We start from the raw sequence: 23,653 nt of genomic DNA on the forward strand, positions 1-23,653 counted from the left end.
GGAAACAAACTAGGGGTGGTGGAAGGGGAGGAGGGCGGGGGGTGGGGCTGAATGGGTGACGGGCACTGAGGGGTCACTTGACGGGATGAGCACGGGGTGTTATTCTATATGTTGGTAAATTGAACACCAATATAAAATAAATTTATTATAAAAAAAAGAAAACTCATCAACTACACGCAATATGTTCTTCTCAGTATGTATATTCTATTTCAATAAAAAGTTTAAACAAAAATTATACTTCATTGTAGTTTCCTTTTTCACTATTTCTAGGATTTATTGATTTTTTCTGTGAGTAGTTGCAATTCACTCATTTTTACTGCTATACGATTACTGCTGGACGATAATTTACCTATTTTTTTTGTCAATAGATATATATCTCAATATGGTCTTACTATGCAGATCTGATTCCTAAAGAGGCTAACAATATTTTTGCATGTGTAGTACGCAGAATTCTAAGGTGGACTCCATGATCTCCATTTCCTGGTGTTAGTCTCATGATGATGCTACATTTTGTAGATGTACTTAAAGTTACTAACCAGTTGACTGCAAAACTGGAAGATTATGTGAGTAAAGCTAAGCTATTCATAGGAGTCCTTTAAAAGCAAAGCATTTTCTCTGATTGAAGAAGTCAGAGAAACTCAAAGTGTGACAGGAATTTGACATAAAGGAGGTTCTCCACAACTGAGTTGGAGAGGCCATGGGACAAGGACCCGACACCAGCCTCTAGGAACTAAGAGTAACTCCTGGTCAATAGCTAGTAAGAAAATGGGAACTTCATCCTCCAGTAAAGAAGGATGGATCATTTTTACAAGAAAATGAATTCTGCCAATAGGAATAAGCTTGAAAGAGAACCCAGAGCTCCAGCTGAGAATATGGCTGGGGTAAACCTTGATTTCAGGCTCGTGTGACCCTAAGCAAAGAACCCAACCACATTATCCCATATTTCTAACCTACAAAACTGTGAGTTATTAATGGGTATGGCTCTAAGCTACTAAATTGTGGTAATTTGTTATAGAATAATATAAAACTAACATAATACGTTTATTGACCACTTAGTCTCCCCATCTTTAGAAATGTCTGTTAATATCTATTGCTTATTTATCTATTAGGCTGTCTTTTTCTTTTTACTATGTAGGATGTCTTTATGTATTCTACATATTAATCCTTTGTTATTTTTAATCACAAAAAAAATTGTATTTCTCCCAGTTGGTAGTTTGCATTCTACTTTAGGACATGTCCTTCTTTACAGTAAACACATTCTTAATTTTAATGTTGAATTTATCAACATTTTACATACAAGTATCAATTTTTTCGGCCAATTTAAGAAATCTTCCTCCACTGTGGACTCATAAAAATGTGCTTATATTTCTTTCTTTTTTTTTTTTAGATTTTATTTATCTATCCATTAGAGAAACAACCGCTGAGCCACCCAGGTGTCCCAAAGTTCTATTTCATCCTATAGTTCTATTTTTCAAAATTTGTCTTCAATGATTTTTGCTTATGCTCTGAGATAGAGGTCTAATTTCATTTTTTAATTCCTGTAACAATAATGATATGGAGATTTAAAATATCTAAGTGATATATATTGGTTAGTTAATTTGCTTCTTAAAGACTACTGTGTCACAGACCAAATCTCTATAAGGTAGAGTCTGAATCTGTGCTATTCTATTGCACTGGTTGATTAACTGTTCTGTCAAATCCACGCTGTCTTAATTACAACATCTTTAAATAAGTCTTGCTATCTGGTAGGGAAAGTCTCCTCTCATTATCTTCAAAACTAACAGAATTATAGCTGGATGTATGGCTACTGAGCTATAGGAGAACATTTCCCAAGGCCTCTTGCAATTAGATATGGCTCTGTGACTAAGCTCTCACCCACAGAACAAGAGCAGAAGAGATAGAGACCACTTTTGGGCCTCAGCATAAAATAGCAAGCATGCTTCTCTGCTTTTTCCTCTCTTGTTGCTGAAACCCAGACAGAGCAGTAACACCTTAAACTATGGAGATAATAATAATCCTCTAGGCCAGAAGTTCTCAAACTTCTTGGTCTCACCATCTCTTTACACACTTAAAAATTACCAAGCATAGGGGATCCCTGGGTGGCTCAGCGGTTTAGCGCCTGCCTTTGGCCCAGGGCGTGATATTGGAGTCCCAGGATTGAGTCCCACATCGGGCTCCCTGTACAGAGCCTGCTTCTCCCTCTGCCTGTGTCTCTGCCTCTGTGTGTCTCTCATGAATAAATAAATAAAATCTTAAAAAAAAAAAATTACCAAACACCCCCAAAAGTTTTTGTGGCTTATCTATCTACATTTACCACATTAGAAATTAAAACTGAGAAACTTAAAATAGTAATTCATTTAAATACAATAACCTTATTAGATATTAACATAAATAAAAATACAAATATTACTTATAATTTTTAATAAAAAAGCACTATAATACAACTTTTAGAGCTTTTTCATTTCTTCCTAGCAATAATAATACCCTGATATATTAAGGGTAATCAAAGCACTTATTAAATCACCTTTACGTTATAACTTAAAAACTTGACCAAGATTACATATCTAGTAAGTATGAAGCTGAGCCAATAGGATCAGTGAAAAATAAACAAAACATGGAAATCAAATTTCTCCAAGCTTTCTGTTTTGAAAAATCAGACTCTTTTCTCTTTTGCAGAAGGGCAGGTAAGGGGGGGCTAATTATATCCTGACCTAAGAAATTTACAAGATAAAAGTATATTACTATTAACAACATGTTTTCTTCCAGAATTTTATTAGTTAATAATATATAATTTATATCCAACTGCATATACAATTTTGAATCCTTACTGTAAGGAATAATAAATGTTTTACACTTGATTATAGTAAGTTTTCCAAAGTAATTGTAAAGTTTCATGTTCCTATCAGAAATATCAACAGTTCTGGTTGCTTCTCATCCTTACCAACACTTGATATTATCAATCTTTTAATTTTAGCCCTTAAGGTGACTATAAAATGGCAACTCATTGTAGTTTTGTTTCTCTGTAATGAAAGATATAGAGGATCTTTTCATGTGTCTGCTAGTTATTAATACGTTTTTTGAAGTATCTGTTAAAAGTTTTTGCCCATTTTTAAAAAATTGGGTTATCTTACTGTGTTCCAGAAGAACTTTATCTTGCAATTACTTTCTCCCATTCTGTTTTATCTTTTCATTTTTTTATTGCTGTCTTTCAAGAACAAAAGTTTTTAATTCTGATAAAATCCAATGTGTTTTTTTTTTAATAGTTCAAACTTTCTATATGTTATCTAAGAAACTGCCTATCCCAGTGTCACAAATGTTTTCTTATGTTTTCTAGCAATTTTATATTTTGGGCTTTTGTATTTATTCTATGCTCCACTTAAAGTTAATTTTGTGTGTAAATTGTGAGATAAGTGTCAATATTCATGTTCTTCTCTATGGATAACCCTTTGTTCCAACACTATATGTTAGAAAGAACTTTATTTCCCCATTGAATTGTGTGAAAATCTTGTCAAAAATCTAATGAATGCATATGTGTAGTTATATTTTTGTTCCACCAATTCTATTTTATCTGTCCTTTCACCAATACCACATTGTCTTATTCTTCTAGCTTACGAAGAAGTCTTAAAATCCAGAAGTGTGAACTTTCTTCACACTTCACACTTTCAAAGAAGAAAGTGTTCCAACTTTCTTCTTTATAAAAATTGCTTTAGCTATGCCATATAAATTCTGGAAGTTCTTTTTTTTTTTTTTAATTTATTTATGATAGTCACACAGAGAGAGAGAGAGAGAGAGAGGCAGAGACACAGGCAGAGAGAAAAGCAGGCTCCATGAACCGGAAGCCCGATGTGGGATTCGATCCCGGGTCTCCAGGATCGCGCCCTGAGCCAAAGGCAAGCGCCAAACCGCTGCGCCACCCAGGGATCCCAAATTCTGGAAGTTCTATAGACATTTTACAATCAGCTCATCCATGTTAGCCAAAGAAACTGCTAGTAATTGCATTCAATCTACCATTACATTTGTGTAGGAGTGACACCTTAATATTTTCTAGACATATCTATTAACATTACAGAATATTATCCCATATATTTAGGTCTTGAATTTCTCACAAGTTTTCAGTGTAGAGATTTTATATAGCTTCTGTAAATTTATTCCTAAGTATTTTATATCTTTGATGCTGTTACAAATAGACATTTTTACTTTATTTTTCAAATTTTGCTACTAGTATATAAGAAAGGTCATGGATTTTAAAAAATATAACCTTGGGTCCAACAATCTCGCTAAATCAGTTATAGTTCTAGTAGCTGTTTCTAGATTCTTGAAGATTTTCTGCATAAACAATCATGTCATCTGCAAACAGGAAAATTTACTTCTTCCTGTCTGATGTTAATGCCTTTTATTTCTTCTTATTCTTCTCTCCTTCCAACAATGCAAATTCATACTTTGTTACCTACCTGTTGAGTCCTTAAAGTAATTCCAAAGAGATATTCATGCCAGCCAGAAACCTCCAATAGCTATTAACCAATGATTTGCTTAAAAAGGTAATTGGCCAAAAGAAATATTGAAAAAAAATCCCAATTTTGTTAGATGAAGTAAAAACATTTATGCCAAGAGAAGAAAAATAAACGTCAAGAACTATATAATTATAAAACTAAGTAAAATCATATATACACCCTAAAATTTAAAAAAATAGAAAACTATATGAGCATTGGTAGCAGTAGAATCAAAGCTAGAATTATGAGAAAATTAATGCATGGATCCTTCCAACTTTTCATTAATTCCTCCCATCTAACAAGAAGTTACTATTTACTAAGCACTGAATGTGTACCGAGTTCTTCTAACTCTCACCAAACCCCTCTAAGTAAGCAACTAATTACATCTCTACTTTTTATAGAAAGAAATTAAGAATTGGAGAGTCTAAAGTAACCTAACTGAAGTCACAGAGGGTAAGCAGCAGAGCCAGGATATGGACTGAGACAGTTTGGGTCCAGAACCCATGAATTTTCATCTTAACTGCAATGTAAGCTATACCTCTTCTCTACTGGCTTACATAGTAGTTTGCTGAAGCTACATTAATCAAGAACAAGCAACAGCAGTTATCAGTGTCTTTTTCTTCCCAATGACTCTACCATAACATTTTGCCTTGTTCCAAAAGAAATTTAATGCTCCTGATATTTTATTAAGAAGTGGTAAAAGTAAAATACACTTACTGGTTTCGGCATTTTCCTTCTCTTTTTGTCACCTTCTTTAAAAATTGACTTTTATGAATTCTGATGTCACCTTCAGTTAAAGAAAAAAAAAGCATAATGGATCTATTACTTTTGTATAATGTCTTGATTTTAATGTAATTTATATAGAATAAAAAAACACTTTAAACTGAGTTTAACACAAAGCTCTCTAAAAAAAAAATTAAAATAAAGTAACAGAATTCTCTTACTCCAATCTTCAATGTTCTTTTACTATCATTTCACCTTCTCTAAAAATATTTATAGCTGTGATTTAAAATAGCACACATATCAGCTGTGATTTAAAATAGCACACATATCAAACAACATAATCTAATGCATACTGATCACCAACCGAAAGTTTTGATTTACTCAGAGACCATGCATAGCAGGGAAGCAAGACCACTAAGGACCTAAATGCTGTCTCTGGCTGCGTCCAGTTCACCTCTACACCCAGCCTAGGAGACAGAGGGATAGTAAAGTGGAAGATATAGATTCAAATTCTAAAGAGATGAACTCAAGAACACTTTCAACCTTTCTTTTTTTTGCACTGCCAAAGACAAAGGAAATTATAACGTAAACTCTAAAAAGATAACTTTTTAAAGAAAATTATTTTCTTCTTGAAAGTTTAAAAATCTCAGTAAAAATATACTGAGTAGTTTATCTATGGTGTATTAAACAGCCACAGACTACATACTAGCAGTCTGCATATTACTCACCAGCAAGTTGGTGGCCTTTACTGAAATTTAGTTGTCTTTGAGACCAATGTTAAACTTTATCTTCTCCCTGTAAAGCAAAAGAAGTGAATCCTAATCCAAGAAAACCGTCATGCTATACTGTTTTAGGGTAAATGTTCTTAAAAACATCTAACCAACCAACCAAAAGATCTAACATTTTTAATCATTATTAGTTGTCCAGAAAAAAAATGATATATTATTCCAATTTGAAAACCTTCAGGGAGGTATATTCAATTATTATTTGAAAATCAGCTTCCATTGATACTATCTCTGCCAAGAAAATTCATCCATTATAGCAGCATCAACTAAATCAATACACAATTTTGTTTTAAAACTACAGTATCAATTGCTTTCTTAATATGCTACAATAAACCCGAAAATTTTCCAAGTCAAAAAAAAAAAAAAAAAAAGACAAATTATGAGAGACTCCGAATTCTGGGAAACAAGCAAGCCATTGCAGAAGGGGAGGTCGGTGGAGGGATGGGGTAACTGGGTGATGGGCATTAAGGAGGGTACATGATGAGATGAGTTGTTATACTATATGTTGGCAAATTAACTTTAAATAAAATATAAAAAAAATAAACATCAAAGGTCGTTTCCCTAAATTTTGCTCAATTATGTGTCAATAAACCTCTCTTTAAAAGGAACTTCTATCTGAGATAGTTTTTATCTAATAATTCAACTATGAAATTCACTTCCCTAACTCTTACCTAGGAAATGTTAATACTTCCTCCACACAGTCACCTACTTTCAGAAACCTAAATGTACTTCAGACCTAATCTTTTCATTCTATATCCTCTTTTCATCCCGCTACTGCCTTAGTTCAGATCCTTATCACTTCAGGTCTTAAAACATCCTCAAAACTGACCTGCTTTTCACATCATTTATAAGTTAGTAATTCCCAAATCTGTATCTGAACTTGCTTGGTTAACTTGCCTTACTCAATGTCTACATTATTTCAGATGTAACATGGCTGAAACATTTAAATCTCTACCCAAATCTAATTTTCTACAAGTCTTGGTGCATATTTCTAGAAAGTTATCATAGTATTCCCTCGTGATTTTTTTTATATCTATTAGCAGTTATGATCCTCTCTTCATTCCTAATACTATTAAATGTTACCTTCTCTTTTGCTTGTTAATCTTGCCAGAAGTTTGCTTAGTTTATTTTTTTTAAGATTTTATTTATTTATTCATGAGAGAGAGACTGAGAGAGAGGCAGAGACACAGGCAGAGGGAGAAGCAGGCTCCATGCGGGGAGCCCGATGTGGGACTCGATCCCGGGACTCCAGGATCACGCGGCGTTCTGGGCAGAAGGCAGGCACTAAACTGCTGAGCCACCCAGGGATCCCCAGTTTATTGGTTTAAAAGCCAGCTTTTAGTTTCGTTGATCTTCTGTTTCTTTTTTGTTCTTTTTTTGTTAATTTCTCTTTCCTCATCACTTTTCATTTCGTTAGTTGGCTTTACTCTGTGGCTCATTTTCTAATCCCTAAAATTAAAACTTTAGGTAATTCCCAATTTGTTTTCTTTTCTAGTATGTGCATCAAGGTCATAAACTGAGTACGTCCAAGTATAAGGCAACTCCATATATAAAGTATCCTATTTTGTCGAGAATATTTAAAAATAATCTTTATCATTTGAATATATAAGGTAATCAAGTATGTATTTATAACATTAGTATACTTAAATACTAAAAACACATGATCTATAAAATATTGAAATATTTTTTGATTTTCATAGAACATAGAATTTCTTTAAAAATCCTCACACAAATGAGACAGATTATACAAGCACTTTTTGAATCAATATATAATACTATTACTAAAATTTTTATCCCAAACCACACCATCTATTCATATAAAAACACTGGGAAGTTTTTTTCCTATTTGTACTGTTGGAATATATTTTAGGGTGACGGGCACTGAGGGGAGCACTTGATGGGATGAGCACTGGGTGTTATTCTGTATGTTGATAAATCGAACACCAATAAAAAATAAATTTATTATTAAAAAATATTTTTAAAAATAACATTTTACAATTTAAAAAATATATGTCAAAGAATCATTTGATGGAAATTATTTCAATACAAGCCAGGAATTTACATGCCATGCGTCAACCTGGTTTAGACCATCTAACAATGGATGTTCTGGAATATTGAAAGGAGACAAACAGCAGTGTCAAATGGGAGAATAGGAGAGACATCTTAACCATGCCTGATTCCAAATAGAAGTTTTCCTTAAAATTTTTTAAATATTTATTTTCCACCTAAAAATTCTGTGTTTAAACTACCTTTTATATATTCGATGCTAAAATTTTTAACTTTAATTTTTTTACACTTAGGCATAACACAAAAATGTATCTGTCCTCACACAACTTGAAATCTATTGTGATTTACATAATTTTTCATAAAAACTCATAGCAGGCCTAATAAAGTTTTAATAGGTTTAAAAAAAAAGGAATATATTTTAGTTCTATAGTGTAACCAGTGTATTGTTTTTTTTTAAAACCAGATTTTCTAGATTTGCCTCTGTTTTAATGTTTAAAACACTTACCAAATGGACTGTGAGAGCTTTCCAAACCCACATGTACTAAAGGCATTTCAGGTCCATATGCCTGTCTTAAATAGTACTTTCAAGCCCAAGAAAAAGAACAAAGTCATAAGAGAGTTCCTAAAAACACAAATATAAATCTCCTTTTCTGGGGATTTTTTTTTTTTTAATGTCTGGACTTCTATTCAAAATCATACCATTTTTCTAAGCAAAATAAGTCAATCAGAGAAAGACAATGATTTCACTCATGTGGAATTTAAGAAACAAAACAGAAGATCATAGGAGAAAGGAGGGAAAAATAAAAAAAGATGAATTGGGAGGGGACAAACCATAAGAGATTCTTAACTACAGGAAACAAACTAAGGGTTGCTGGAGAGGAGGTAGGTGGGGTGACAGGATAACTGGGTGATGGGCAACAAGGAAACAAGAGAATGAAGAGCACTAGGTGTTAAATGCAACTGATGAATCACTAAACTCAACCTCTGAAACTAATACTATATATGTTAATTAACTAAATTTAAATAAAATTAAATTTTAAATAACAACACCATTTTTCTAAGTATTACTTTTAGTGGTTTCACATACAGGTTTTCATATGCAGTTTTTTCATTGGCTCTAGAGGTTTCCATTTCCAATTTTGATCCCTGATCATGACTGAGTTTTTTTTTCTTTTTCAAAAGGAATGGTTACTACAGTCTGGGAGCAAAGTGTGTTTGTTTGTTTGTTTGTTTATTTATGGAGAAAAAGATCACAGAGGGAGAGAGAGAGGGAGAGGCAGACTCCCTGCTGAGCATGGAGTCCAAGACAGGACTCAATCCTAGGACCCCGGGATCATGTCCTGAGCTGAAAGCAGATCCTTAATGGATTGAGCCACCCAGGTGCCCCACTTTTTCTTACTTTTTTTTTTTTTTTTAAGATTTTATTTACTTATTCACAACAGACACAGAGAGGAGAGACACAGGCAGAGGAAGGAGAAGCAGGCGCCATGCACGGAGCCTGATGTGGGACTCCAGGATCAGGTCCTGAGCCGAAAGCAGAAGCTCAATCATTGAGCCACCCACATGTCCCTTCTTATTTATTTCTAACTTTTCTATACCACAGCCAGAGAATTCATTCAGACTTCCTTATGTTTAGTACTTGGTCAGTTTAATTTCATTTCTAACTGTTCTGGCTATAAATAACAATAATGTATGTTTTGTATTTGATAACTTACTTAGATCAAGCCAGTTGAAGTATTAAATGTTTTGTTTAGTTTCCCTACTGTTGCTCATTTTAGTCTACTTAAGCAATTTGAGAAAAAAAATGTATTAAATTTTCCCAAGCATGATTGTGGATGTTAATTTCTTATAAATTACTAGTTTTCAATTTATATTTTTAGGCTATGCTATTAGGTGAGTGTAAGTTTACAACTGTTATATTCCTCCAGTGAATACTTCCTTCTTTCCATTAAGTAATAATTTAATTGCATGTGAAATTCTAAATTGGCTGTTACTCCCTCAGCATTTGGAGGACATTATTTTTCTGGCATCTGTTACTGCTGATGAGAAGTCTACTGTCAATCTAACTCATTTCTCTGAAATAATCTGCTTTTCTCTCTGCTTTCCTTCAAGGAATTTTTTTGGGGTGTTCTTCAGATTTGCTTTTATTTATCTTGTTCAGCTTTTGGTTAAGCTTCCTTATTCTGAAGACTCATGCTTTTCTTAAATTCTGGAAAATTATTAGCCATTGTTGCTCTCATTCTCTCTTTTCATTTGGCAATTCTCACCGCATACATACTGCATTTTTTATTCTCTAAACTCTGTATCTACTTTTTCATATTTTCCATCTCTTTATCTCTCTGTACAACATTCCTCCAATCACTAATTCTCTTCAGTTGTTTTTAATGTTTTACCTCAATAATTCAGCATTTCAGTATTTACATATTTTTATTTCTAAAAATTTTTAAAGAAGAATTTGCTTTGTTTTAAAAACTTAATCCTATACTATTTAATATGTTTTTTTTAAGATTTTATTTATTTATTCATGAGAGACACGCACAGAGAGAGACAGAGAAAGAGAGGCAGAGACACAGGCAGAGGGAGAAGCAGGCTCCATGCAGGGAGCCTGATGTGGGACTCGATCCAAGGTCTCCAGGATCACGCCCTAGGCTGCAGGCGGCACTAAACCGCTGCACTACCGGGGCTGCCCAAGTTTTAGGTTTAATAAGAGAGCTCTGCAAACATAAAATAAATTTATCATATGCCAACACATACAAAACCAGGTTTTACACAAATGAACTAAGCTTTTAAAATCTCCAACAACTCATCTACATGAACTGTAGGGAGTGGGGATAAGGATATATGGTAGACTTCTAAAAGAGGCTTCTAAACTGCATGTTTTCAGACCAGTGTTTCCCTCTTAGAAGTCAGGTTAGTCACCACCTTGTTTTATTTCAGTTAATTACAAATATCTGAGAAGATTAAGGTTCTACCTCTTTATTTACCAGCTGAACACAGTATTATTACTCAACAACAATGCCCTGTACTTACAGAAGACTCCACAGATGCATGCTTTGATACATTAATTCTCTATTAACAAAAAATCCAAGGAGACAAGACGAGGTCACATTATAGTGACCTTATAGTCAGGCTACCTGATAGTTGAGGAAACAAAGTCAACTGCATGAAAATATCTTGTTCTTAGTCACACAGTAATCTTTGGCCCAACAGTCTTTGATGCCTACCCTCGAGTCCAGAACTCTACCATACATCCACCTGTCTTTCTCTATTTGATATTCAAAAAGTGCTAACTAGGGACGCCTGGGTGGCTCAGCGGTTGAGTAGCTACCTTTGGCTCAGGGCGTGATCCCAGAGTCCCGGGATCGAGTCCCACATTGGGCTCCCTGCACGGGGCCTGCTTCTCCCTCTGCCTACATCTCTGCCTCTTTCTGTGTCTCCCATGAATAAATACATCTTTAAAAAATGAAGTCCTAAAAATCAATCAATTAATTAAAAAGTGCTGAATAATTTCACTTGTGGAAATTTACCCAAATAACAAATGTGTACCAAGATTCTAGAGTGTTATTTACAGAAGTGTATGCAGCACGGAGACATTAGTGTCCATCTCATTAGATGAACCATGGTACACCTGGAGGCTCCGTTAGACCTCAGTGTGACCTATCAGAATGTCACGGAAAAATATGAAATGACACGCAGAATATTCACAAACTGCTGAAAAGGCAGGTTATAAAACCACACATACAATATTGTCACACTTCTTTTTTAAAAGTATAAGTGGAAAGACCACTATGACTATATTCCAAATGTGGAGTCCTTGTGCATTAATATGAACCTGTAAATTTCTAAAGTGAAAATAGTTTTTGTAATAAGAATTCTTTAAAATGAAAGAATAAAATTATTCTAATAAACTGAAGTCAGACCTATAATTTCACCATAACATTTAATAAAATCTAAGTAGGTGAAACTTTTTTTAAAAAGAGACTTTTTAAAAAATTCTAATTTTGGAGGAAAAGATTGACTAGGAAAGATATGTTGATGAAAACAGATTAACATATTTTATTTAAAATCCTTACACCCATAGAACAAAATAAATAGCAAAATAAAAGTAATAAAATAGAAAAATATCCAAGAGTCATAACAAAAAGTTACTATGGAAAAAATAATATATAAATATATCACTCAGACCCCCACTCAGTAAACGGTTAAAAGGCACTCTACAAACTCTTTACAAAACTAACGATGTGCTACTGATTAAAACCACAAATTGAAATGGCTTTAAGGTAATACTGATGATATACTTATTAAACTAGCAAAATAATTATTAAGTATACATGCCAGTACTGATAAAGCAATGTTGCTAAATAAGCAGATAAATACTGCTGGTAGCACCATAAATTGGCTCCATATTTCTAGAAAATAAGTTGTCGGGATCCCTGGGTGGCGCAGCGGTTTAGCGCCTGCCTGTGGCCCAGGGCGCGATCCTGGAGACCCGGGATCGAATCCCACGTCGGGCTCCCGGTGCATGGAGCCTGCTTCTCCCTCTGCCTGTGTCTCTGCCTCTCTCTCTGTGTGTGTGACTATCATAAATAAATAAAAATTAAAAAAAAATAAGTTGTCAACATTAACAAAAGCTCAAACTTTTTTCTGAACGGAAATTCTGCTTTTGGAATATACCCCAAAGAAATAAATACGAAAGTAATCTGTAGCAAGATATTCTCAGCAGTACTCATTATAAAAGCCAATGATTAAAATCACAATATGCAAACTATGTGACAGCATGATGGACTATTGCAGATGTTCTGTGTATTATGACAAACTGTGTCAACATTTACATTAGGATAAATGATTATGGAGCCACTCGTTTTAACTATGTAAAACATAAGTATCCTTTACAAATTACATCTTGATATATAGAACTAGGCACTAATACTAATCAGGGTCTTATTTTTGTTAAGTTCCTAATTTAAAAAATCAGATAAGAATTTTAAAAACGTAGTCCCGGGCAGCCCGGGTTGGCTCACCGGTTTAGCGTTGCCTTCAGCCCAGGGCCTGATCCTGGAGACCAGGGATCGAGTCCCACGTCAGGCTCCCTGCATGGAGCCTGCTTCTCTCTCTGCCTGTGTCTCTGTCTCTCTCTTTCTCTCTGTGTCTCATGAATAAATAAAATCTTAAAAATAAAATAACATATTCCCATTCATCAGTTACATCTCAGTTTATAAGATTTTATAATATGACATATATAAGAATCCCATCTTAAATTATTTTTAGGATGCAGCAGTGTTTTTACCCAATTTAGTTATTATTGAAAAATATTTATATCATGATATTATTATTTAACCTCAGTAATATATTTCTAGTCCTTCCATGATTGCATTAGGATGTTTTTTCCTGAAACATTTGTTAGTACCAGAATGGACAATTTAATAGAATGTCACCTATAAAGCTAAGATACCAAGATACATGTCCTGGGTTTTCATCTCTAACTGATTCATCTTGAAATCAGTCTTTCAGTGGCTTCCTTTCTTTCTTCTCCAAAAAAAAAAAATTATATATAATCACCTAACCATTATATAATCAGAGATATATAATAAAAATCAACTTTCCTCTCATCTACTGGCATAATACATAATCACTGAGAAAGAATTTACTCCCTCCTCTCTACTCTTCCTAAATCTCTTAAAGTGGTCTTACCCTACCTCTTTGCCATACTGACTCCTCCAGAAGCAATGAAGTGCAATCATGGCAGCGACATACTCAAAAAGTAGTTTTAAAAAGATGCTGCCAGCAAACACATTTCCTATTTCCAGAAAATTAACTGTATGGTTACATACTCTAAATACTACGTTCACAGACAAAGCATTTATATAAAATATTCTCTTTTTTGTCCTTTAACTGAGGGTGGCCCTAAAACAAACTCCTCTCTACTTCTACCAATGGAAAAGCAACTTCGTACTTAAAACGTTGAGCTCTACTAAGTCAGTGGCACAAGATTCTTCCCACCTGCCAGGTGGTAAAACAGGTGTTAAGTCTAGTCCATACTGGGCCAACACCGAAGCTTCAATAATTTATACCACAATGCCTACTTTTACTCTTAAGATATCCTTTTCTCCCAACCCCTGATTATAATTTTTTTTTCTGCCTTTTGAAACACAGAAGCAATCTTTGAACCAACTGTGGTTTCTCCACAGACCAAAAAGTTACAAAAGAATTCCCCTGCCAATTTACTGGGGGATTTGGAAGCAGTGTAACAAAGAGAAGTATAAACTGAATTAATAAGGTAACCCTGGCAGTCAAACCAACACAATAACAATATCTACAATAAAAAAGTTCTTAATCATTTTACCCCTGGATGAGCCCCTCTGGTGAAGCCTTGAAGCCTTTCCTAGAAAAGCATTTTTAAATGCACAAAATAAAATACATTAACATTGCATTAAAAACCCAATAATATTGGAATGCAATTATCAAAATGTAAAAAGCACAAATTCATGACATAGTAGTGTCTGCACTTTTTAATTAATCTTTAAGTAACAATATTTACCAGTGGATCTAATGATTAAACTTGTAAGTAATGATGAGTTTATTTCTGTAATAGTAACAGATTATGAAAATATCTGCAATTTCTATTGGAAACAGTCTCTGCTACTGCTTAATCTTACCAGTTGGCAACATTAATAATGAAAGAAAATGTGTAAAAAAAAAGATGCATCTTTTTCCCTATCCAAGTTCACAGACCCACAGGCTTAAAACTTCTACTATACAGAGAACTATGTTTATTGTGTTTTTAGCTCAGTGTTAACATTGAATTTAATAGCAGTATTAATGCACCTTTAGCTACATAATGCCATGTCACTCCCCAAGTGAAGCAAAGAGGACAAAATATTTCAGCTCCTTTTTGCAAATAAAGAAATAAGGCCACAACAAGGACAAGGGTAGTGAATGAAGAAAGTACCTGAAAATACTTACTCTTCAGCCACTTTACCTCTATTTACCTAATCTTTATAACTACCCTCTGCCCTCTGCCCAAGATAGGTATCACAATCCCTCATTCTTTTGATAAGGAATTTAAGATTCAGATAAGTGACTTGCCCAAAAAGTAATAATGCTAATTAACAAGTCAAAGTTTCTTTTAAACCCTAGTCTTGGGGCTCTTCTCACTTCCCTATTCCACTTCTTTTCTGACATCATTCTAGGCAAGCTCATCTCAAAAACTGCCAGAGCTTTCCATCAAGAAGAAACTAACATTCATTCTTCCATCACCTTCAGGTCAAAAGACTACCTCAAAAGATATTATAAGTGCACATTTAATCCCAGTGTAATCCCAGGGAGCCTGGGTGGCTCAGTTGGTTAAGCATCTGACTTTTGATCTCAGCTCAGGTCTTGATCTCAGGGTTGTGAGTTCAAGCCCACACCCAGTGCGGAGACTACTTGGGGGGGAAAAAAAAAGTACTGGTATAATCACCTCTGTAAATGGATTTCCTGTAAGGCTGATATGCAGTTCCAAATAAGGTATTAAGTACTTGCTTATGTAGAAAGTGATTTTTGTACAAGGATATTTTGAAGGAAATGAAATACTCAACATTTTGAGCAATTTGTACATGCTACTGAAAATGTAAAGCAAAATTCGAGCACTTAAATATAAAGCAGAACTGCAATATTAAAAACAAAATTTTACATTGAATTCAGATTCTCTTGTTAAAGAAATCTGTAAATTTAAAGGAAACATATCTATATTGTTTCCAACATGAGTAGAGAAACAAATAATACATTACCATTTGCAATGATTAATTTAAAATGCTAAAAGCTAAGAATGCTAAATCCAGTTCAACTTTTTACACTTATGAAACCACCAAAAACTAATATAGTGTTTAAAAATATAAAATCAGATTCATGTAAGTTACTTTTGCAGCAGGAAAGAAGCAAAGTACTAAAATGACCTGAATTCTTGCAAATAATTCTATGTTTTATAGGTTTTGAAACACAGGACACTATAGTAGCTTATTTTCAAAATAAAATAATTATCTTTCTTAAATATCTCTTAAATTGGATAATACTCTCTCATGCAGTCAATAAGGCTATAGGGCAGTTCTATCATTAAGCTTCTAATTTTCAAGATATTCAAATCTCCCTTTTAGAAACTGGAATGCTGCCTGGCTCAACAGTAGGGCATCAGAAGCTTGTTGTTTATTTTGTTGATGAATTAAGTTTACATGTAATATTCATTTGACTTTTTCTGTTGATTATCGTCAAGGGCAATATTTTCCTCTCATTTACGTTATAAAATGACCAAGCAAGACACTACAGGAGAAAGCAAACATGAATATGGGGAAGAAGAAAATCCTCCTAACTAGGTTTCCCAAGTTCAGGCCTCTATCATCTCTATTCAAGACTCTTTTAATAATCTCATTTAATTTGACAATCAAATTAAAGGCCAGATAATTTGACACTTTTAATAGTAACTATAATTATTATGTCGGTTGTTGATTAGATGAAAGTAATGAGCTCTTCAGGTATATATGCCAACTTTGCTTGATACCAAACTAAGATTTTATAAGTTTCTCCAAGTCTAGAGTCTACAAATGGCTTAAATAAATAGAAGTCCTGATAATAGCTAGTGAAGTTTTTTGGGGTTTTGTTTTGTTTTTTTCTGCTAGCAAAGTTTAATCCATCCCACACACTCAGTAAAAGCCAAATGGTTCCAGGTTCAATTAAGCATGGCTGAAATATCCTATATACCCATTCCCCCCTTTTATCAAGGGTCTCTCTGTTGCACTCCTGTGCCCGTATCATTCCACACACTAGCCAGGATTTTTGGTTATAAACAACACCTACTCTGTTAATTTATTGAAAGGTTATTAGTTAACGTACAGAAACAATAGATTAAAAAAAATAAAGCAGGAAACATACTCAGAACTCACATCACAGAAGACTCTGCTTAGAACACTGCTGTACTGAATATTAACTCCTGTTTCTACATACAAGACATTTTAAATAGTTAACAAACTTTATAGTATACAATACAGCACATCTATATTCCACATTAGTGTGACTTTCTCAGTCACACCTTACTCATCAAATACAAAGAGTATACAGTACAGAAGTATAAATGTATGTATGTTATCTTAAAGTCAGCAAACTTTTTCCCTAAAGGGCCAGATTAATAAATGCCTTAGGTTCTACAAGGCTATATGGTCTCCATTGTGATTCTGTTGTAGCATGAAAGCAGCCACAGATAATATGTAAACAAATGTGCTATGTGTTCAAATAAAACTTTATTTATAGGGGATCCCTGGGTGGCTCAGCAGTTTGGCTCCTGCCTTCAGCCCAGGGCATGATCCTGGAGTCCCGGGATCGAGTCCCACATCGGGCTCCCTGCATGGAGCCTGCTCTGCTCCTCCCTCTGCCTGTGTCTCTGCCTCTCTCTCTCTCTCTTGCTCTCTCTCGCTCTTGCTCTCACTCTCTCTCTCATGAATAAATAAATAAAATCTTTAAAACAAAACTTTATTTATAAAACCAGGGAATAGGCTGCAATTGGTTCATGGGCCAGTTTGTCAACCCCTGCCTGAGAAGTATTTTAGCAGGAATCAATGCTTTTCATTTTGTAATTTAAGTAAATTTAGTACCCATGAAGGTATGAACTCATATTCATGCCAGATTATGTATGACAGATCAATCTTGGATATGACTTTGGGTCGGAATACAACCTACTGGGAATAAGGAAAACAATCTGGTGGGGGCAGAATCATAAGAAAGGCCAATTCCATCACCCTCACCAGTGACTAGTTAGGTATGGAATGCATCCCAACCCCAGCCTGTGAGACTAAGAAGACATCTGCTGAGGGGTTTTTGGAAAGGAGACAGTCCTTCTCATTCCTTTGGATACTGTTATGTGGATGGCATGCTAGTCCTGTTGCAGCCAGATTGTAACAAGAGGAAAACAGTCTTACTATTAAGCTGATGGGGAAGACCACAGGGCAGAGAACTGTAAAGAGGAGTCCTTCATGTCATTACCAAGCTATTCTTGAGCCTCTGGACTTTATTATGTAAGATTATAAATTTCCTCATTATTTAAGCCAGGGTGATAATTTTCTATTATTGTGTCCAAAGTATCTTACGTGATAGAAGTCCTTGAAAAAAGATAGTTCACTTCACAGTTTCACCACAGCCAATCTTCTTTTCCTTCGACTTTCCACAAATAAAAGAAACATTTAAGGTCCTGAAAGCCCACAGAGACTACCCACAACTCAGAAAAAACTATCGGTTCTAATTACTGATACTGAAATTTGTAACTTTATAAATTCTATAATCATGGGGGAAAAGACAAAACAATGCACTACCTCCCTCTTTGATACCATAGCTAAGACATTCTTTCAACAAGATGTTTTTGCCTCTGTATCAGTGGTTGGCAAACTTTTTTCCATAAAGGGCCAGAGAGTGAATACTTTAGGTTTTGCAAAATACACGACCTCTGACATTACAACTCACAAAAGCAGCCATATACAGTATGTAAACAAATGGGATTTCTGTGCTCCAATAAAACTTCATTTACAAAATCAGGAAAGCAGGCCAAATTTGGCCTGCCAACTAGTTTGTCGACCTGTCCTCTAAGTAGCTAACTGCAAAAAGTATCTTTCTCAGGCAAATCAAGTTGACTAAAACTCAAAAATGGTTTATTTCAAATGTATGTAAGTTAGGCAGAAAAATAACCCAGTATATCTTGACCATTCCTACTCATCTACATTAGATTGCTTGACGTAAAAGCAAAACACAAAAAAGGGTCATTACCTTGTTTGTATACATAACTTCTGCAAAATGCAATTTAGAATTCTACTGTTATAGGGTAACTAATGTATATTACAATAGAAAAAACAAAACACATGCATTGCAAATTTATAACATCATTAAATAAAACTAAGAATTTTAAATTAGTAAATATGCAAGCATTTCTATACATACTGCTTATTCAAAGAAAAAAAAATTCTCTTCACCTAGTACCTGACTGAACTGCTCTTTTCCAGGAAGCTGAAGCTAGAGTTCAGTATTAAATGGAATGAGGAAAGAAGCAAATCATATGGACTATATTTCCTTTTCAAACAATTTCCAATGCAAAGACATATTTTTAAAGGATACCATTTTTTCACTAAAAATTATATGCCACGCTCTAGGGAGAAAATAAAAAGTGAACTTTACCTTCAATCATTAAGCAAAAAAATTTGCACAAGCACATAAACACACTTTTGAGAGTATAGGAAATCACATTGTGTGATTTCATTCAACTGATAAAAATTTGAGAAACATTAATGTTTAACACAGTAATACTCTTTCAATGTATGTTACAAAATAACCATATTTTTATAGACTTTAAAAGCAAACATGAGATGAAAAGTATATGCTTATTCTTGTGTAAGTACTGGTATTTTTCTATACACAAGAAGGAAGTACTAAGAGCAATCAACTATGAAAAACATGAGAGTGAAAGAGATTGAGAGGGGGGTTCTGGGGAGTGAAGAGGACTTTATTTTCCCTTTACATCTCTCTAGATTCTTTTTAGTTCGTCATAAAATGTATTACTTTTATAGTCTTTAAAAATGGTTTGAAACATATGCTCAATACAAATTAATACTAAGAAAGATAGCAAGAACAAAAATGAATAGGAAAGGCAGGATTCTGTGAAAGAGACTAGAAACTAAGAAACTCTCTGGGGTCCAACTAACCACTTCTATCACCAAAGAGGTGAGCGTACACTACCTGCAAAAATAAGGGAAGGTCCCAGAGAACTTTAGCCATCAGCAACAACACTATGAGGCTTAAAATAACCTCCTAGTAGGGGAGTCAATAATAACTCCAATTCAATCCAGTCCCACTGAGTCCAGTCCCAGGGGTAGCATCAGAGTAAAGAAGCATCCACTAGCTTTGGTCTGCTGGAGGCCAAAGCCACCCAAGAAAAAGTGATTTCCTTGAGTTCCTATATTCACAGAACTAGCATAAAATTATATTAGCTTTACCCTATCAAGTATGTTCCCCTGGCACAACTCGGTCTTTACTATCCTCACAGGACACACTTTTTTAGGCCTTGGTCTATGAGAAATATCGGTTAAAATTTGCCATTTTTAAATGGCGTAAGTTAAAATGCATTAAGTTAAAAATGGATGAAAAAACAAGACTCCCACCATCATTCCACATTTCAAACTCTAATTAGACTATGCACAGATTATATTAAAAGACAGAAAAAAAAATAAAAATATATAAAGACTTGCACTTCAACAACCTGCAAAAGATAAAAATGAATAATAAAATCAAATTCTGCTGTTGGCAATGGAAAAGCCATAAACAAGAAACAACCCCTGTTCTCTCCCTGAGACACAAAGGAGAGGAGCAGTCTGTCATTTCTTACTACCACAGGAAAAACAATAATCACTTTAAGTTCCAGTTAAGCCAAGACAATGTCTAAAACAAAGGACAGATTCAACATACTTTACCCACATCGGAATTAATTATATTTTTTCCCACAAATATTTGAGTCTCTCCTACACACTCTTACATGTGTAGGGAAACAGGAGTGAACAAAACAATGTATAATCCACAACAGCAAGAATTCAACATTTCTAAATGCGATGATCAAATTTTGCTTCACTTAAATAAAACTAAAGAATTCCAATGCATACCTATTCATTCCTTAGTATAGTAACTGCTTGCTGAGTTCCATCATAAAAAAGTGATCACGCAAAGAAAAGTACAACCCTTTTTACAGCATACCATTAACTTCAAAAGGAGTGTACTACCTCTTGTCGTTCGTCACATTTTTGTCATATTAGTCTCTGAGAGAGAAAGCGCACTGGTGAAAGCAATGGAATTCTGAACATTAAAAAAAAAAAAAAGTGCGACCCTGGATATTAATCTCCTCTCAAATCTAATAATGTTGTTTTGGCAAATGGATTAGGCCATTATTTATCCACGGAGACAAGTGAACGGGGCAATTGTTCCTTCAGAGCTCCATCTGAAATATAAAAGAGTATTTAGCGCTCCAAAAAAAAAAAAAAATGTATGCTCTGTAAACAATAGATTGCAATGTGGACGTCCAACGGTTCCTTTATCAAATAAACCCTTATTATCGTAGACGTTTACACTTGCATCAAATAGCCTTGGTGCCACGGGACTGATGAAAACGTCCTCTACGAATTCTCAACTCTATTTTTAAATCGACGTCTGGCGAAACTGACCTCACATCTCCCACCTCATTCATCAGCACTCCTCGGCGGGGAGAAATAAGCCCGCAGCCAACATGTGGGGAGGGCGAGAGCCCCGCCGTACCTGGGTCGGAGGCGGCGCGCCCGCTACAACTCCAGGCACGCAGCGCCCCTCTCGCAGAGTCAGCCCGGAAGCGAAGTTGCCGGGGCTTCCCCGGAGCGGGGGGGGCGGTAAGGTGGTCGCCCCGGGCGGGGTCGGAGGCGGCGAGCCCACGGGGCCGCCCGGGGGCGGGGGCGCGGGCGCGGGCGGGGGCGGCGGCAGGTCGAGCGGGCCTGCTCGCGGGGGCGGGGGTGGGGGTGGGGGTGGGGGCGGCTCCGCGCCCCGGACCCCGTACCGCGACGTCGCGGTCGGCTCTCGGGCGGACGCGCGCTGTCTAGTAATTCCACGCCCCTCCTTTCAGTCTGCGGCCCGGGGGGTCTAACGCGCCCCCGCCCCTACCCGCGAGACGCAATTCTGCCCGCGCTGCCGGGTGCTGAGGGCGCCCGAGGGCCGGGCCGGGCCGGGCCGCGCCCAGGCGGCGGGGCCGGGGGTGCGGGGCCCACCCCGGCCACACGCGCGCGGCGGCTGCTCCGGGGCGCGCCGCCGCCGCCGGCCCCGGAGGGCGGCCTGGCCCGCGCGGCGCCAACCGAGAGGCGCGCCAGGCCCTCGCGGCGCGGCCCCGGGCAGCGCGGGCCGCCGCAACTTGGCGCCGCCGGGGAGAGGCAGCGGGGAAGGGAGGGCGCCCGCGGCTTACCCTGCGAACAGGCGGCTGCTTCCCGCCCCGAGCGCGGCCGGGGCGCTGCGCGGCGGCGACGGGCGTGCGGCCGCGGCCGGCGGGGAGAGGCTGTGGGGGGACGCTGGGCCGCCGGAGACGAGAGGCGCCGCCACCGCCGCAGACAGCTCCGCAATATGGCCGCCCGGCGGCTCCTCGGGGGAAAGGCGGGGCTGCCCCGCGCCCCCCGCCTCCCCCTGCCGGCCGGCCGGCCTCGCGCCGCGGCCTGAGCGCCCACGCCGCCGCCGCCGCCGCCGCCGTGAGGGCCGCCGCCGTGAGGGCCGCCGCCGCCGCGCCGTGAGGGCCGCCCCGCCCCCTCCGCTCCCCTCCCCTCCCCTCCCCTCCCCTCCCCCTCCGCACACGGCGTCGCCGGGGGTCGCGGCGCGGGCTGGGGACTCGCGAGGGCCGGCGGCGGCGCGGGAGCCCCGCGGGGAGCCCCTCCGGAGGGGCGCGGGCAGGCCGGGCAGCGGGGCGCCCCGCCCGGAGCTAGCTGTGCGCCCGTCGCCACCTCCCCCGCGCCCCCCGCCCCCCCCCGCCGCCAGTGGAAACTCGAAACTCCCGCCGGTGCCGGAGCCCTCGCCGAGCGCGTTTCCATCGCCGCCGAGCAGGGACTCCTCTCCGCCGGGACGCGCCGCCCGCCCGGGCGCTGCTCCTCGGCTGCTCAGCTGAAGACAAGATCCGCCGTAGACGCTTTTGTGTTGGCCACAGAGGACTTTTAATGATTGTAGCAGTTTATACCCAACTGGAAAAACTTGCTTTTTCGGATACTTCCACCAAAAACCTCGATCGTGCAAATCTGCGTCCTTTAGGCAAGCATATTTAATGATTTTTTGTTGTTGTGATGACCAGCTACTTTAAAAAAAAAAAAAAAAAAAGGCAGTTGGAAGGAGTTGGTCAAGAAGAAAAAAGTTGGAAATAGGGCCCCCAGAGAGCAGCCGAACCTAAGTTATTGCAGAATTAGAGAAGGTTGGACAAACGGGTCCCCCCGGGGCTGGACCGGCTTCTTCCCGGTCCGTGTCGGCGCATCCACGCCTCGCTCCCATGCTCTCCCTCGTGCCTTCTGCTGGGATTCAAAGCAACACCTGCTTCATAACCACACCTGTAAGGACCGCGGGGCACTAAACCAGATCGGCCCAGCTGTCTTTATGCAGCTCGCCTTTTATGAACGAACTTTTAGATTCAAATAACAAAATCTCAAGAGTGTGCTTCACTCAGAACAAGTAATTCATATCCTTCCTGCCTCATTAGCACTTGCCTTCCTTGAGACAGTAGCTTTTCCAGGAACTCTCTCCCCAGATCACTTTCACTAAGCTCAGGCTTCGGTTCGCTAAGCTCCGAGCTTTAGTGAGTTTCCCTATTGCCCTCTGAGACCTCTCGGAACAATTAAAGGCCCCTAGAGCTAAAAGGTCTTAGGTTGCAAATTCCTCAAGGATGGGAACCAGGTGTGTGCTTTTTCTTAACTAAAAGATTACTCCCTGACTCTCCCCAGGGTGCAAGGATTAGCCAGGTAATTGTTCAGCCTTCCACCTCAAGTTGCACGCATAGAGATAGTCAAAGTATTAGGTGAATTCCTGGTAGTACGGTAGTCAAGCAAAAGTATGTATTTTGCATACTTTTGTAATGAGAAACAAAAGATTGGCCATTGTTTGTCA

At 37.7% G+C, this 23,653-nt stretch overlaps 1 protein-coding gene across 8 annotated transcripts in view; it reads right to left on the reverse strand.

Moving 5' to 3' along the window:
* The window catches only part of RDX (radixin), an 87,275-nt gene extending 65,021 nt beyond the window's left edge, over positions 1 to 22,254 (reverse strand). The window contains exons 1-4 of one of the 8 annotated variants that reach the window (XM_072821902.1): positions 21,984 to 22,040; positions 13,027 to 13,172; positions 5,942 to 6,008; positions 5,208 to 5,277 (exon numbers count right to left, since the gene is read on the reverse strand). In XM_072821902.1, the coding sequence (XP_072678003.1) occupies positions 5,208 to 5,219 (12 nt within the window). In that variant the 5' untranslated portion in view covers positions 5,220 to 5,277; positions 5,942 to 6,008; positions 13,027 to 13,172; positions 21,984 to 22,040. Of the gene's footprint in view, positions 1 to 5,207; positions 5,278 to 5,941; positions 6,009 to 13,026; positions 13,173 to 20,667; positions 21,103 to 21,222; positions 21,476 to 21,983 lie in introns of those variants that run through there. The other 7 variants (XM_072821903.1, XM_072821901.1, XM_072821904.1 and 4 more) reach the window with 7 other exon arrangements.
* Between the last annotated feature and the right edge of the window lie 1,399 nt (positions 22,255 to 23,653).

Source organism: Canis lupus, chromosome 3 (genome assembly GCF_048164855.1).
Source record: "Canis lupus baileyi chromosome 3, mCanLup2.hap1, whole genome shotgun sequence".
Lineage (NCBI taxonomy): Eukaryota > Metazoa > Chordata > Mammalia > Carnivora > Canidae > Canis > Canis lupus.